At 33.3% G+C, this 18,308-nt stretch overlaps 2 protein-coding genes across 2 annotated transcripts; one reads left to right on the forward strand and one right to left on the reverse strand.

Annotated features, from left to right (window-relative positions):
* The first annotated feature begins 494 nt into the window (after nt 1-494).
* Nucleotides 495-4,974, forward strand: HELRODRAFT_100373 (hypothetical protein). Its single transcript, XM_009020871.1, has 7 exons — nt 495-543; nt 669-818; nt 905-1,084; nt 3,412-3,579; nt 3,641-3,923; nt 4,111-4,367; nt 4,436-4,974. The coding sequence occupies exons 2-7, from the start codon at nt 675-677 to the stop codon at nt 4,802-4,804; spliced, it is 1,401 nt and encodes a 466-aa protein (XP_009019119.1). The 5' UTR covers nt 495-543; nt 669-674; the 3' UTR covers nt 4,805-4,974.
* Nucleotides 4,975-6,386: 1,412 nt separating this feature from the next.
* HELRODRAFT_153281 (hypothetical protein) lies at nt 6,387-6,659 on the reverse strand (the record flags this gene model as incomplete). Its single annotated transcript, XM_009020872.1, has 1 exon — nt 6,387-6,659. A coding segment is annotated over one exon (273 nt), but the record flags the coding sequence as incomplete, so codon positions are not given.
* Between the last annotated feature and the right edge of the window lie 11,649 nt (nt 6,660-18,308).

The raw sequence follows: 18,308 nt of genomic DNA on the forward strand, positions 1-18,308 counted from the left end.
TTTTGTCCTAGACGAGTTTTGAGCTTCGTGCACCATTTGACGCTACAGTTGTTTTTGCTTCTAGTAAAACTTATGACGTCAAGAATAGGATACGGCAACAACGGTAAAAAGCAATAAAAAATTGCAACTTCGCTCTTATCTATATTTTATTTTATTTTTTGAGCTCAGAAACTCATTTATTCGAACACATGGTTGAGTCCAAAAAATACTAAATGGGATTAAGATAAGGACGAGGTATTGAGCACCATAATTTAGTCGGTCCTAATAATAAGCAACCCAGTGAAAAACTTCACAATTGAAAAAATTAATCTAAATAAATTTTAAAAATTTAGTATTGAAATAATTTGAAAGTTAAGGTATGAATAATTTAAAATAAGTTGTATAAAATTTGATCAAATTAAAAATTATTATTTTATTATTAAATAAATATTCAGTTTCTTTTTGCGTTCACGCACATTGCATCGACTATATATACCACGTGACTTCCGACTCTCTTTCTTTTGCAGTGTCCATATTAAGCCGATATCGCTCGAATAATAAGAGGTGAGTAATCTAGATTTTTGTTGCATTTTCACTTGTCATCCACCTTTCTAACTTTGTTCATTTTGTATAAATTATTGTTCTCACTGCTCTACGTTTTATAACTGACCTGTGTTTTTTTTTTATAGTACAAAATGCCCGCTGAGAAGACTCATATCAATATTGTCGTCATTGGTCATGTAGATTCTGGAAAATCTACGACCACCGGTCACCTGATCTACAAATGTGGAGGAATTGACAAAAGAACTATTGAAAAGTTCGAAAAGGAGGCCCAAGAGGTAATTAATTATTCACGCATCTTAGTGACAGTCACGCTTCATTTTTTTAAAATTTATTTTTATTTATCAAACTTCTTACGTTATAGATGGGCAAAGGCTCCTTTAAATATGCATGGGTTTTAGATAAACTAAAGGCCGAAAGAGAACGTGGTATTACCATTGACATTTCATTGTGGAAGTTTGAAACATCCAAATATTACATAACCATCATTGATGCCCCAGGACATCGTGATTTCATTAAAAACATGATCACGGGAACTTCTCAGGTTTGATTTTGTACTAACTAACTTGTTTTGAATAGTCACTGTATCATATGCATGCCTGGTTTACGTAGATAGATGCGGCTAATTCATGTTTGTGAATTTTTTTAGCATAAAATGTAATGTTTATATTAAAATCGGTAATCCTTGAGTTTCAGACCTTTGTTTACCGATTGTTTTCATCACTATCTCCAAAAAAGTTACAAAAAAGCCTCTTACTAATATGCAAAAAGTTGATTGAGATAAAAATAAAAGAATTCTAAAAAGTTTATACTTTATTTTGTATTCAAATATAATAACATAGTATTATATTATATTGAGTTAATAAGGTTTATTTAGATATGTACAAGTTACAATAAAAATATATACAGATAATTAAATTTAAAAAAAATTGAGTTAGAGAACTTAAGTAATTATATTAAATTAAAAATAATAAATTACTTGTTAAAATAGAAATATATTAACTACAACAAAAAGTTGAAATAAAAATTTAATAAAAATTAAAATTTACATGTGTACAAATTTTTGTAAAAATATAACAAACAATTAAATTTTAGAAAAATATAACAAACAAAAATATTAAATATATTAAAGTATATACAAGGTAAGCAATGGTAAGACTGCATCTATTTTAATAAAAATCCACTTTTCGAATTTTAGTAGGAGGAGCTTATTTTACTCTCTATTGAAGATAGTGAATGTAAACAAACAAGGTAGATCTGATGTGCCTGATAATATTACCAAACGGTAGGTAACCGTACTGTTTGCACTACATAAATTCTATCAAGTAAGTGTGGATGAGGAGCCTCTATGTACCGTACATTACTTTTAGTTGACTTTCAATCGTGCCCATATAGATTCAACGTTTTATGTGCATTCTCCTGTCGATGAGTCAAAAAATTATGAAAATGGTTGACTGTCAATCAATAACTTTTTTTGTAACATGTACTGACTGACATATTTCAGGCACAGAAATAAACCATGCAGACATTCATGCTAAGTCTTTTGGCACCCTTTTGCCAGACAACTCCATCGTTCTTTAGATTGCACGTGACCTCTGGCATTTCGCACTCAAAATTATCACTTGTAGTGCGTTTGTTTTTGTTAAATGCACAACCAGGTCTGTCATATTGATTTGTAATTTATGACTAAACAATGTATGTTAGTTGTAGGGGTTAGATTCCTTAAATTTTATTCAACTTCGCAACAAAAACAATTACGTTGTAACAATTTCTCTATTACAACATAAAATACAGTTTGTAATGTAAGGAAATTAACAATAATTAATAATCGACGTTATGAGTCAATATCTTTTATTAATTAATTATTAAACAACGTTATGAGTCAATATCTCTATTTATTTATAACGTTTTAGAGTCAATATCTTTGTGTATATATATGTAATTTACAATTCGTCGGTTCACGAATTTGCCAATTTTTCCTTCTGTTTACAAATTCGCCAATTAGCTTGTTCCAGCACTAATTATCACACGTAATATTTCAAAGTTCGAGTCTCCATGTCTCACGTAATATACTTCCGAGACTCCACGATGACTCTCGCGATGATAATAATTCCTGAACTGAAATTCTGAGCCTGTTGACTGTACCTTCCTCATTGACCTTGAAAGACAGTTAAAATATTTTTAACCAACTTTTTTTAAACACTTTTTTACTTGCAATCCCCACGGCCACAAGATATTATTCTTTGTATACTGGTTACAGAATTAAATCGTTTAGCGCTACACTGAACCCTGACAGTCATTATGAGTTAATGCCTAAACAATTATAAATTTAGTTTAACTTTAGTTTTTTGAAAATTTTTTTTTAAAAGTTTTAAAACAACCATGAGAAACGTAAAGAAGTACCTGAAGTACATTTTGTTAAATTTCTTATTACGTAGATCGCTTAATTAATTGATACAATATTGAAAGACATTAATAGACAAGAAATAAACTTTGCAACGTTCTCGACTTGTTTATTATCAACCGAATCAACAGAAAAGTAAAAGTGAAGTTACATACAAAGCAAAGAACACTTGGTCCAAAGAAAATAAATGTATATTATAAATCATAATGTTTTAATATAAAACAAAACTTAACACATTTTACTTTTTAAAACATTAAAAAACTAAAAATTATGTAAATTTGATTAAACCTATTTTATTTAGATTGCCAGCTAATTTTATTTAAAATATGAAAGCACTAGGACTAGATAAAAATTAAAAACCTGTTCTTAAGGTTGATTTTTTTTGCTTCTGCTGTTAAAATGCAGAATTGTTCATTTGAAACTGCTTAATTTAATATTTTTGTAAACATTTGTTGTGTCAAATTTAGGCTGATTGTGCAGTGTTGGTTGTGGCTGCTGGCGTTGGTGAGTTCGAAGCTGGTATCTCTAAAAACGGTCAAACTCGTGAACATGCCCTGTTGGCTTATACACTTGGCGTGAAGCAACTGATTGTTGGAGTTAATAAGATGGACTCCACTGAGCCTCCATACAGCGAGGTATTTTTGTTTTTCATATTTTTGTATTTTACAGGTTTAACATTATGCTTTTGTCCTAAAGGCACGTTTTGAGGAAATCAAAAAAGAAGTTGTGGCCTACATAAAGAAAATAGGTTACAATCCTGATTTTGTACCTTTTGTTCCTATTTCTGGGTGGAACGGTGACAACATGTTAGAAAGCAGTCCTAAGATGCCTTGGTTCAAAGGATGGTCAGTTAAAAAGGCAGATAAAAAAGACTATTCTGGTGTTACAATTCTTGATGCCCTTGACAACATTGATCCACCCAAGAGGCCAACTGATAAACCTCTTCGCCTCCCATTGCAGGATGTTTACAAGATAGGCGGTCAGTCTTTATTATTTTATTTTAATTTTTGAATATAAATTAAATGACACTCAGTGATTAAATTTTTGAACTCTCTCAATGACATGTTCAGGATTAAACTTTTTTATGAGAGTGCAAATAAAAAAAGATTTTGAAAATTCGAATATTATGTTAATGTTATAGCAAATGCTAAAATGGACATTTTTAGGTATTGGCACTGTGCCCGTTGGTCGTGTTGAAACTGGTATCATCAAGGCTGGAATGATCGTTACATTTGCCCCAGTCAACTTGACCACTGAAGTCAAATCAGTTGAAATGCATCATCAAGCCCTGGAGGAAGCTCAGCCTGGTGATAACGTTGGCTTTAACGTGAAGAACGTTTCTGTGAAAGATATCAGACGTGGTAATGTGGCAGGTGATTCCAAGAATGATCCACCAAAAGAAACTGAGGAATTTAAAGCCCAGGTAAGACTTCAGGTTTTTATTGAAGTTATAATAATTAGTTTAATCCTTTAACTTTTTTAATTTGGCAGGTAATCATCATGAACCATCCAGGTCAAATTGGACCAGGTTATGCTCCTGTAGTTGACTGTCACACTTCTCACATTGCTTGCAAGTTCAGGGATCTGTTGGAGAAAATTGATCGTCGTAGTGGTAAAAAACTTGAAGACAATCCTGCTCATGTTAAAGCTGGAGATGCAGCCATTGTTGAGATGGTTCCTCAAAAGCCAATGTGTGTTGAGTCTTTCTCCGAATATCCACCATTAGGACGTTTTGCTGTGCGTGACATGAGGCAGACAGTGGCTGTTGGTGTCATTAAGTCTGTGAAGAAGAGAGAGGGTGGTCAAGCTAAAGTCACCAAAGCAGCTCAGAAAGCTGGTGTCCCTGCCAAGAAGAAATGATGTTCTGCTTATCGTGGTCATTCATTTTGGATTCTTATAGATTTGGTGACATACTTTTTTAACATGTGTTTCATTTTGAGACTTTGTTCAACAGAAATTGTACCACATCGTAAAGAGTTCAGGCGGACAAAATTTATGTACTTTAGTTGAAAGAAATTATTTGGCAGTTTTTATTGTGTTGGTTATTTTTCGCGGTTATTTATTTTAGTGCTGTTCGTGGAACGTTAATCCGTGAATTTAAAGTGATCGTGACCCGCTTGCAGGCTACAATTTTTTCTTTGGTGGCTGGAGTCCAGCATTGTAGGCATTTGGTAATTAAATTAGCATAATAAAGCAGATTAATTTGAAATTTAATTTTTTCAAAATTGTTTCAGCGTCTGGATCCGCCGCAATCGTTTAAGAGCTTTGATAAGTTGTGGTAAGTAGCATAAGAACAAAAATAGCTTTTTTTCGAAGAATTAGTTTCCTGGCGGTCGATAGATGCACGATGAGCATGCATGTTAAAAAACCTCGATTTTCCAATTTTTGGTCAATCGTTAGGTGTGTCAAAAAACTGCATTTATTATAATTTTTAACTCGTTTAAACAGCCTTTGCTCAAAAATCTCACGTGGTTTTCGAATTTCAAAAAACTGACAGCACTTGTGACGGTTATTTATCCGATGATCAGTCGCGCAGGATGCTAAACTATGAGATTTTATATAGTTTTGCTAGTCCTGTTGTTCTCATCCGGTCCTTTGCTATTTTTTTGCCTACGTACATTCAGTCAGAACTATCAAAGCGAATGTGGTTGTTTTGCTGCTATTTCATTAGTATTAGATTTTTGCCCTAAAAATTGCAGCTTAGTATTTGCTTTACAAGAATAACATTAGTAATCTTTCCCGTATCTAAGAGTCCATTAGTATGTGAGTCAACAACTACAATCTCTCATCAAAAAACTAACTCGCCTCAGCTATCTACCTGTGTCATATCCTACCGTCACTCAGATATTCGACACTCGACTCAAGACTTTCCAAGAAAGTAGAAAATAACAACAACCACGTCATCCATCCTCTACTACCACCAATCAAAACTACCACACACAATCTTCGTCAACGCAAGCATAAATATCAAGTCGCCACTCATTCAACATATCAGGGTAAGACCTTCATCACAAGACACCTTAAATATGTACATATATTATATATATCCACGATAAGCACTCAAAAAAACTTTATCATTTACTCAATCTAGCTTTCTTTTTTTCTTATCGACCACCTCACTAACTCATTAAGCCAGTATCTAGTTCATTAATAAATTACTTTATTTCTTTGCTTTTTTATACTATTACTTTATTTTGTTTTCAATACTTTTCATGTTTAAACAGTGGCGGATTAATCTTTTTGCCGCCTAGAGGCACTCGTGGTTTGCCGCTCCAATTTTAAATTTTATAATTAATTTAGAAATTAAATTCATATAAATGCAATATTTTTAAAACATTTTTATTAAGTACATTCTTTAATAATATTCATGTAATGTAATATTATCAATTTTAAAAAATAAATTTTCTTTCATTGCAGTTTATAAAAAGTATTTCAAAACTTTACGACGTGCCTTCCTGCGCGTAAATTCATCAATAACGAAATTAATGTCTAAATCTTGCAAAATTGTTTTTTCGATGCATAGAATTGCAAGATAATTTAACCTTTCTTCGGACATTGTCGAACTTAAATAGTTTTTAACGCGCTTTAAACAAGAAAAAGATTGCTCGGCCGAACAGTTTGTAGCAGGAGTACAAGTGTACATCCGAAGTGCAATGTCTACATTTGGATATACACACTGCAAGTCATTCAATCTTATCCATTCACACAAATCAATTGGAGTGTGTGGAACTGCATTTTGGTCTAAGGTAGCCAAATGAGACTTTAAATGCAACAGTTCAGTATTTATGGTGTCTTCTAGATCGTTTGGAAATAAAGATTTTAATCCATCCGCTGCAATCTCTAACTCACCCATTGACAATGTTTTGAACTGTACAATTGCTTTGAAATTTTCATTAATTTCTACATAAGCGTTTCGTTTCTTTGTCATTTCAGTTAAGTTATCCACAATTGCCAAAAATAGGTTTATACGAAAATTTTCTCGAGTGGTAAATTCTGTTTCATTGTCAACTAATTCGTCGTAATGCCGCTTCCGCTTTCTTAATGGCGGTATCTTGTAGTCATCAACTAAAGACAGGACTTTTCGTTTTTTTTCATAATCCTCAAATCTTTCTCTGAGTGATTCGAACAACGTTAAAAGTGAGTCGTAAATTTCGATTACAGTCGATAGATCAATGTCTACTTTTTGAAGTTTGACGTTAGACTTGTTCAGACATTATAAAACATAACCCCACAATTCTACCATAATTCCGGTTTCAAGAAAACTCAAATTAGAAATAATTCCTTTAGCCTCAGCACGAGTTTCTGGTTTGAATCCTTTTAAAGTATCAATTTCAATAATTATTTTTATTCAACTTGAATATTTTAAAATAACAAAATTTGCCGCCCCCCAAAATTTGCCGCCCCAGGCCGGTGCCTGTTGTGCCTGTGCGTTAATCCGCCACTGTGTTTAAACATTTTTTATCCGTTATTTTTTTTTCGTTTTCCTTTTGTAACAATTTCCGCATCTGTCAGATTCAGATTTTTTGAAGAATAATAGAAAAAACTCAGGAGATTTACTTAACTATATAAAGGAAAAGGTGATGTTCTACTTCTAACTTGATCGTTATACTGTGAAAACGGTTGAAACTGATTTCATGATTCTTGGATTATTTTATTTTTTTTCAGTGTCTGTTCCAGTCATGGATATATAATGGATATGGCAAATCTCATATGTATATATATATATATTCATACATCGGTTAAAATACATCCATAGAACCAAAAACATCAATGAAAAATTAATTTTAAAAAACATTTAGCTTTTTATCTATGTTTAGAATATCGTCTAGTTTTCGATTATCGTCATAGCTTCCGTAGTTGAGTTATTACCAAATAAGAATTTCGCTTTAAAAAACTAGCAACATAAGTTGGTAATGTTTGATTGCTAACGTTGCTGGTGTGTTTCAGTTGCGTTGGGCTTTTTTGATACTAATTTCCAAAATTGTTGTTGTTGTTGTTCATATTTAACGGCATTTATGCTCCCAAAGTGGTACAATTGTTTGCCAAATTAAGAAAAAATTATTTTTTTTCCATGTGGAAAAATAGAAGTTCAGATAATATGAAAAATGTTTATTGCACTGAACGTGGGGAAAGAGAAATACTATGGGAAAAATATTTAAATCATATCGTAGTGGTTACAATCCTTCAGAAATTGTATTACATTGATAATATTATTGTTATTCTTAAAATTCTCTGAAACAACAACACACGTTTAGACGACATTTTCCCCGAGATCGGGGGTTGCCGTTTGGCTACCTATGATGAAACCGAAATACCCCTCGACGCCATCCACATCTGTCACTCGCCTCAGTATCACGTAACCCCGCTTTCACCCTGTCCTTCTCCACCTGCTCTCTCCATCCCAATCGCGGACGACCCCTTCCTACCACTCCTTCAACCTCGAACTCCAACGCTCGCCTAATCCCGACCCTTTCATCCCTTCTCAACACATGTCCATACCATCGCAATCTCGATCTCCTTATCAATGTCACAATGTCCTCATTCAGTCCCATCATTGACATCAGCTCTGTACTACTCCTCCTATCCTTCACTTTAACCCCACACATCATCCTCACCATAGCTCTTTCAGCCCTCTGCAGTACACTTTCCTCCTCTCTCCTCAACACCCAAGTTTCACCACCATATACCATCGCTGCTCTCACACATGCTTTATATACCCTCCCTTTCATCTTCACTGACCATTTCTTTCCACACAATACCCCACCCAGTTCCCTAAATTTCATCCATCCCACACGAACTCTAGTCGTAACTGTGCTCAAACATCCTCCATCCGCGTTCAGCTTATCCCCTAAGTAAACAAAGCTTTCCACTCTTTCAATACCACCACTCAACCCCGTCCTTGCGTCCGTCCTATTAATCACACCATGAACACATTTCTTACATTTGAACGTGCCTTCCACCTTTTTAGTGCCCCCCTCACACCACTACATCTCTTATGCACCCATTTCTGACATCCTATACACAATACCGAGTTAGCCTTCACTCTCCTGTCACATACCCCACAGGGGTTTATTTTACTTATCACTCGCTCCCCACCTTCCCCACTCACCATTACCTTCGTCTTACCAATATTAACTTTTAACCCTTTCTTTTCAATAACACTTTTCCATCTGTCAAATTTTAACTGCAATTCTTCCATGCTATCAGCCATCAAGACTAAATCATCTGCATACAAAATTCCAAATAACAACCCCTCCATTATGTTTCCACACACAACATCTATCACAATTGCAAACAGAAACGGTGATAACACTGATCCTTGATGCACTCCTACCTTAACACTAAAAGCGTCCGACATCCCCCTTCCAACCCTCACCTTTGTCTTTGCCCCTTCATACAGCTGCATCACAGCTTTAACAAGTCTCTCATTCACTCTTTTCTTCCTCAACGCCCATTCAATGACCTTCCTCGGTACTCGATCAAAAGCCTTTTCTAGATCCACAAAACATATGTACAATCATCGTTTCTTCTTTCTATAATTCTCCTGCAACATTCTCACCATGAACAACGCATCCACCGTTCCCCTACCAGGCATAAACCCACACTGCATTTCATTAACTGTCACCATATTTCTCAACCTCCTCTCAAGCACCCTCTCCACTACCTTCATTCCGTGCTCTAGCAATTTCACACCTCTATATGACCCACAATCTCTCACATCTCCTTTGCCCTTATACAACGGCACCAACACACTGTGTCGCCAATCCTCAGGTATACCTTCATCATCAAACATACTGTTAGCAATTCTCATCATAACTTCAATTCCTATCACCCCACTCGCTTTTATATGTTCTGCCGCCACTTCCGAAACCCCTGTCGCCTTACCTAGTTTCATTTCTCTAACTGCTTTCTCTACTTCCTCCATCGTCACCTTTTCTATAGGTCCGTGTGTGACCGCGGATTCCACATCTCCATCTCACTCATTCTTTTCATTCATCAACCTTTCCATATGAGCTTTCCACACCTGAGCTTTTTCCTCCTCATCTATGCACAACTTGCCAGATCTATCCCAAACACATCCATTCCCTATAACATCTTTCCTATCCCTCATTGACTGCTTTGCTACTTTGAACATTTTCCTCGAACTCACATCAAATTCCATTTCCTTCATTAACCTATCTGATGCTTTCGTCATTGCAGTTGCCACTGCCTGATTTTCAACCTTCTTAGCCTTCCTATACTCAAACTCCGCTTCCTCCGTCATGTCCCTTCTCCATACCCTAAACCTCTTCTTCTTGACTTCCAAAACCCTTCTTATATCTTCATCCCACCACCACGTCTCACCATGCCTACACTTTCTTTTCGTCCATCCACATACTTTATCTGCCGTAGCCAACACACAGTCCCTGTATCTCTCTCAAACATCTCCATCCTTACCACTCTGCCAATTTTCAGCCACCTTCACTTCAAATGCCTTTCTCACCTCTGCATCCTGCAACTTCCATGTCTTTCTCTTTGCCACAAACTTATCCTTCTTCCTCCTCCCCATTTCTTTTGATGTCACATCCATCACAACCATACTATGCTGCAGCATACCAGGTATCGCCTTCACATACTTCCTATGTTTGGCCCTTACCAATATATAGTCTATCATCGACCTATGCTCCCCTGACCAATATGTAATCAATCACGCTGGTTCCCTTGTAAACCAGGTATCCCCCACCGCCATGCTATGTGCATCCGCCAACTCTAACACTCTACGCCCTTCCTCATTCCGTATACTATATCCCCATGTACACCTTCATATCCGTCTGCATCCGCCCCCACATGACCATTCAAATCACCCAACAACACCACAAACCCGCTTGCCCAATCTCGTCAGAAACATCATCATAAAACCTATCCTTCTCCTCTTCCTTCCTACTTTGTTGCGGAACATATCCTGATATCACCCTCACTATTACTTTTCCAAACACCATCACCACCACAATTACACCATTGCTTCTCCGCCTCACTTCCAACACCTTCTCCACCAACTCTTCTCTTACCATCACACCAACTCCTCCCGTACCATCATCCCCCTTCCACCACAACTTATATCTTTCACCTTTAGCCCCCACAAACCTTGTACCCTCACCCTTCCATCTGATCTCCTGTAATGCAGCCACGTCGACCATTCTCCTTTGCAGCTCCTCCACCACTTCCAAACTTCTTCCTGTCAACGTGCCTACACTCCAGGTACCAAACCTCCAACCCCTTGGTCTACAAGTAGTCTTTCCATCTATAGTGCCTTGCACCGCCACACTATAGAGTGGGGTGCCGGTAGCCAGACCATCCACAGGGCCTTGCACCACAACCCCATGGACTGGGTCTCCGGAGATTCTTCGCACCCTCTTCTGCCGGATACTGAGGGCCATTGTTATTTCCGTCATCATAAGTATTATTTTTTGGCTAGTTTTTACGCAGGACGCCCTTCCTTACGCAACCACAGTTATAAGCAGTGGGGCTAGCCTTTGATGATCCAACATCACTCACAAGGCAGTGAGGGTCAGTTTAATGTCATAACCAGTACAACTTAAAATTCTCTGAAAGCTCTTTATATATTAAATGTTTATGTCTATTTGTAATTGGGTTCTCGCAAGTTATAATATATTGGATTGTTAATTTGTGTCTGCAATATTGACATAATGTTTGATCTGACTTATTTAATATATATCCATGTGTTAATTTTGTGTGGCCAATCATTAGTCTGTTTATTCTAGGATACCAATCGGTGAAATCGGGTGTTAAATATTCTGCATCTCTTTTGTTCGATCAATGGCTTTATTTACCTTAATTGTGTTATGCAATCATTCCATTCATTTTGCCATAATGTGTATATATATTTATTTATTATTGATTTAATGTCTGAGTAAATCATTGCTGTATTTAGTATGGGTTTATTGTGGGCTGTTACAGCTAATTGATCGGCCTTTTCATTACCAAGAATACCTATGTGACTTGGTATCCAGATTATTTTAATATGGCAGTTATTTTGTACAATGTTATGATTTTTAATTTTTATTGTATTAACAAGGCTATTGTTACTTGTATATTGTTTTAGTGATTGTACACCTGATAAAGAATCAGTCAATATTATAAATGATTTGTTAATTTCATCTTTTATGTAATCTAATGCTTTATTGATTGCCTGAAGCTCGGCAGTGAAAATTGAAGTGTCACCAGGCAAATGTTTGGCTATTTTTGTTTTATCTATTATAGCTGCTGCTGTTGTTGAATGATCTATATTTGATCCATCTGTATAAATTATGGTGTTATTAATATTATGATTGATGATTTCTTTGACTATTGATTGTATGATGTATTGGTCCTCACATTTTTTATATTTTGTTAGTTTTGTATTTATTGAAGCTTCATTCATTCTCCAGAAATAAGGAAGTTCAGGATTTTTAAGTATATCTTGATGTTTTATGATTTTAATATGATTTTCAATGCGCAAATAAAATGGAGCTATTGCTTTAGGTTTTTTGAGAAAGTTAGTTATAAATTTTTTACTTTTAATGTATTTATATAAGGGACTTTCTGGGTATGATATGATTTTATAATAATAGTTGAGTGACAATTTAATATGTTGGAGAGATTTAGTGGAATTTCATGTAGGCTCAGAGATGGAGAGGTTCTATAAGCGCCCAAACACAATCTTAGAGATTCATTTATAATTGGGAGTAGTGAATTTACGTATGATTCTGGCAGATCCATAGACTTGGAAACCATAGTCTATTATTGATCGTATTTTGGATCTATATTATAAATAAATATTATAAATTAATAACTTTTCGTCATTTGCACCCCATTTGTAATGAGAAAGAACCTTAATTATATTGAGGTATTTAAAACATTTAGTTTTAACATACTTAATATGATGTATAAAATTGAGCCTTTGATCAAAGATTAAACCCAAGAATTTTATTTTGTTATCAAATTTGATTGGTATTTTATTTAAATGTAATTTTGGATATTTTATTTTTCTTTTATTTGTAAATAATATGGCCGTTGTCTTTTGAGTTTGAAAAAAAATCCCATTATCTGTTGACCAGGCATAGATTTGGTTCAATAAACCGTTTAATTTTCTTTCAGTATTTTTATTTTTGTAAGCTATCATAAAATCATCTATATAGACATCCAAGCATGTCCGGTGGAATTATGTTGCATAAACCATTTATTTTCAGACAGTACAGGGTAACTGATAAAATTTATCAGGTCGCACGATTTTTCAAATTTTTTTTTGTATATAATCTACTTTTTCTTATAAAGCAAAATTTGCTGATTAAAATAATACCAAATTTATTATTGTAGCATTTATAGTTACCGAGAAAACGAATTTTGAAAGAATTATTTTTACTTTCAACTTGCGCCATGTTAAGAGTGGCGCTCAATGTTAAGTGAGCATGGAGCGTTATATTCGCGCACAAGACGTGAAAAGAACGATTTAAAATTGAACACAAAACAATTTTTATTCTTGTTTTTATAACAGCTGTAAAATAAGAAAATAATAATTATGAATAATTTATATTTACAATAAAATTTAATTATAAATGATTAATTATAATTATAAAATAATTATATATATCTATAATTTATATATATTATATAATATATTATAATAATTATATATTATTATTATTATATGATTATTATATTATTATGATATAATAAGGGGTGCTGAAGGTCTTGAATATTTTTCTTTTACAAAATCTCTCAAAGCTTGAGCTTGCATAATGATTTTGAAAAGACTTCAACAAATAGAATAGAAATATCTGTAAAAAAAATAAATTCATTTTATTATGCATCATTTTATCATATTCTAATTACAAAAATATTTTTACAGAATGTTAAATAAATGGTTATTTATCACATTTCTCTAAAAATTGTCGTTGTTACTTGTGAAACTTAGCAGTTACAAACATTCTGATGAAAAACTACCAATACAATTCAAACAACACATTTTGAATTTCGAGACAACGCGGTACGCGCCGAAAAAAATCCATAAAAAATTCATTATACTCTAATTTCAAAAATATTTTTACAGAATGTTAAACAAATGGTTATTTATCACATTTCTTCAAAAAAAGTCGGTGTTGCCCATGAAAAGTAGCAGTTATGAACATTTTTATATAAAAACACAACCAATACAATGCATTTTCGTGACCGCGTGGTGCGCACGGAAAAAATCCGTAAAAAATATTTCTTCTACTCTAATTTCAAAAATATTTTTATGGAATGTTAATAAATGGTTAATTATCACATTCCTTCTAAAAAAATCGGTGTTACCCATGTTTTACTAATTTTTAAAAATAATTTAATATACACCAACCTCGTAGCGAATAGTCTGCAACAAATGTGACTCAACAACAACAAAGAAAAAATATTTTTATAATAATACATATTTCTTTTATCGCTCATAACAACCGAAAATTATATAGGTGGGCGCATTTTCGAAAATTAAACAAAAATAACGACGACGAAAACGCGAGTTTGCGATAACAATGTAAATTCACTTTCAGGAAAAACCGTTAAAGTTCAGCGCGCGCGCTTCCGCATTCTTTAACGTTGTGCGACCTGCTAAAAAATGCTACCCTGTGGAATTCCCATCTCCATTTTTTGGTCTAAAATTATTATATTTTAGTTTAAATTTTCTTTTATTCAGGAAGTTGGATATGAATAATGGAAGTCGACCTTTCAGACCAGCTCTAAACAAATCCCTTAAGATACCGTATCTCCAGGCCTTATCATAGGCCTTTTCAACATAAAAAAAAAATGGCAACAACCTGTTCGTTGCAAACAAATGCTTCCCATATAAAAGTTTCCAGAGAAACAAGGTGATCAAGCATCGGCCTTTTTGACCGCCACACTGAAATGGGGATATTATTAGTTTAGTTTGTAGGTAATATGTAAGCCTATTATTGACAATTTTTTCAAAGATTTTACATAAAGTATTTGTTAAAGAGATGGGTCTATAGTTTAGGGGGTCTTCTATTGATTTATTAGGCTTTAATATTGGTATAATTATGGCTTCATGCCATTCCTCCGGGACATCAGAGTTAATCCAAATATGATTAAATGAATTTAAAATTGAGATCAATGAGGCGTTTGGAAGGTGTTTTATCATATTGTATGTGATTTTATCTGGCCCAGGACTAGAATTGTTACTTGTATCAATGGCATATTTTAATTCTTCCATGGTAATCATGTCATTGTAAGGTTCATCATTATTTGAATTAAAATCTAACAAATTTTTTTCTTCCGTGTGCATTATATTAGCAAATGTTTTATTTATGCTGGAAATGGATGAATTCACCCGGAATTGATTTGCAAGAGTGTTTGATATTTCTTCATTAGATTGATAAATGCCCTTAACATTTATATTGTTTGAATTGCTGTGATTGCTTTTGTTAGTTATTTTGTTGACAACTGACCATATCTGTTTAGATGTATTTTTTGTTATTGTACTGACATAATTATTTCAACAATTGACTTTTTCTTGTCGAAATACTTTCCTAGCTTTAGCCTGAAGTTTTTTAAAGTCTATCAAATTTTTAATGCTGGGTTTTTTTTTAAAATATTAAATGCTTTTAATTTTAAATATCTACTGCTCTTACATATGTCATTAAACCGTGGATTAATTTTTGGTCTTACCTTCATGGGGTTGATTTTTATTAATGGTGTGGTTAGTTCTATTGCCTTAATGATCCTTTGAGTTATATATGTTATTGGATGAATTACTGAATTACTTTGTAATTCTGTTGAATTTATTGTATTGTTACATATCTTGCTAAACTGATCCCATTTTGTATTTTTTAGGTTATACTGTTCACTTATTTCTTGTTCTGTCATATTATATGTTAAGATTATGGGAAGTGATCACTGTTATGCAGGTCATCTTCCCTTCTCCATTGCAAATTATTGAAAATTACAGGTGACGAAAATGCTAAGTCTATTGTTGATAATAAATTTGGATGAATATGAAAGAGGGTGGGTTGAGAAGGATTGATTAAACATATGTCATTGTGTATTAGAAATTTTTCAATCTTTTTACCATTTGTGTTATTTTTGCCACTGCCCCAAATTACATTGTGTGCATTGAAGTTCCCAATCAATAGAAATGGTTTTGGCAAAGATTTAATTAGTTTTTCAAGTTCATTAGTATTTATAATCATATTTGGTGGGTTATAAAAATTACAGATTATCGGTCTGTCTAGGTTAACACTAACTGCAGATGCTTGATATTCTGCATTAATATTTAATTGTGATTGAGGGATTCTATGATGTACAAAAATTGATAAACCTACTCTAGGGTTTGTAGGAGTTGTTGTAGCAGCTATATGGTAAAAGCCGTAGTTTTTTATTTCAACATTTTTAGTATCAGTTAGCTTAATCTCTCGCAAACATATAATATGGGGAGAACATTTTTCAATTAATATAAAAAGTTCTAGAATGTTACTTCTAAAGCCTCTGATATTCCATTGGATTATATTAATTTTATTGGTTTTTGGTTGTCATTTATTTTGTTTTGAATTATAGTTGCCTCTAGTATATTGCTTAGTTCTGTTTATTTTTGTAGCATTGAGTTCCCCTTTATCTTCATCACTTGTACCGGCATCACCAAAATCATAAACCTCAATTGGGTCCATGCAACTTGACTTATCACTGCAAATATTTGTTTTTTTTTATATCTCTATTTAGATTCTGCTCAGTTTCTCTTGTCTTTGCTTTGTTGCTTTTCAGTGGAATGTTAATAATATCACACTGAATACCTATGTCAATCATTTTTTTACCTTTGACTATTTCTACATATGTTGGCTTTGACTCTTGTTGAATTAATAATTTGGCATCTTTATAAGTTATATTTTTATTATATTTTGTAATTAAGATATTTTTTCCAATCTGTATTTAGGGCACGATTTATCGAATGTTGCGTGTGCCTGCTTGCAATGATAACATTTCGGTGTCTTATTGCATGGAGAATCAAATGTATGTTTATGTCCCTTTTTACCACATTTGGGGCATATTTGTTCATTGCTCTTACATAATTTGTGGAAATATCTCTGACATTTAGTGCACCTCATTGGTGGGGGTATGTATTGCTGAACATAGATTTTTTGATAGCAATATTTTAACTCACTTGGCAATTTAGTAGTTTGGAATGCAATGATGAATGTATTTGTATCAATTCTCTGACCATTTTTTGTTATCTTAATATTCAGAACGTCGTTAACGCCGAACTCTTTCAGTTCTTCTCTTATTTCTTCGACAGTACAATTTTTGAAAAGAGGAGTTTTTATCACTCCTTTTACAGAGTTGAGTGATTTATGTAAATAACATTTTACTTTTATATCCAATATGTAACTTAGGTTATGAATTTTATTTTTTTGCCCCTCATTTTTTATTGAAATTAAAATTTTTGTTCCAAATATCTTTATAATTTCAGTATTTCCAATGTAAGTTTGTAAAAATTTGAGAGTTTTAAATAATGGTAATTTGCTAAATTTCAGTTCGCCCTCATTGATAGCTTCTATGACATAAAAGAGGTTTAATTCTTCATCCTCCATATCACTTAAACTAAGTTGGCGTTTTAATTTTTTGTGTTTTTGGGAGTTGTTCATTATTTCCATTTATTTTCACGCTACCAATGTAGCTGAATTAAAGAAACCACCCCAAATGGGGCCGGTCAAAAAAGAACTCTCCTAAAGGAAAAATTGAAAAAATGGAAAAACAAAAAAGTGAACCACTCCTGGAAGTCAGCTTCTGCCAGCGATAGTATTTGGAAAAATAAAAAAGAATAAATTCAATTCAACCAACTTCTTAGAAAATGAAAATTAACAAAAATCCGAATTCACGAAAAAATTGTGGAAAAAATTACAAAAAATTGTGAAAACGATGTTTACACCGCCATTGCAAACCAAAAACCAATTTCCAAAATTACAAGTTGCACTGTTATCCCTCACTCTGCTCTGCAATGGATATTCTGATAATCAATCACATTCATTTATTCATATTAATTTGTCTTTACGTTTTATTTTATTATTGTTATAAACACGATATGTAAATTCATGAGAATGTATACCAAATGTATGATTGCTCATAATTACTGTAATAAAATAGCTGACAATCATACATTTGAGTACCTTTTTTTCAATATATAATCATCTGAAGCTGAACCAAATTTCATAAACTTTCATGTTGTCTTTTGAATTTGGATTGTATATATAAAAATGGAAAATGTCTGCTTTCAATTTTAATAATTTCTAGTTATTGATAAAAGCCAGAGTAAATTAATGACTCATCTGCCTATACTATATGTATG

This window comes from Helobdella robusta (genome assembly GCF_000326865.2).
Source record: "Helobdella robusta unplaced genomic scaffold HELROscaffold_29, whole genome shotgun sequence".
Taxonomy (NCBI): Eukaryota; Metazoa; Annelida; class Clitellata; order Rhynchobdellida; family Glossiphoniidae; genus Helobdella; species Helobdella robusta.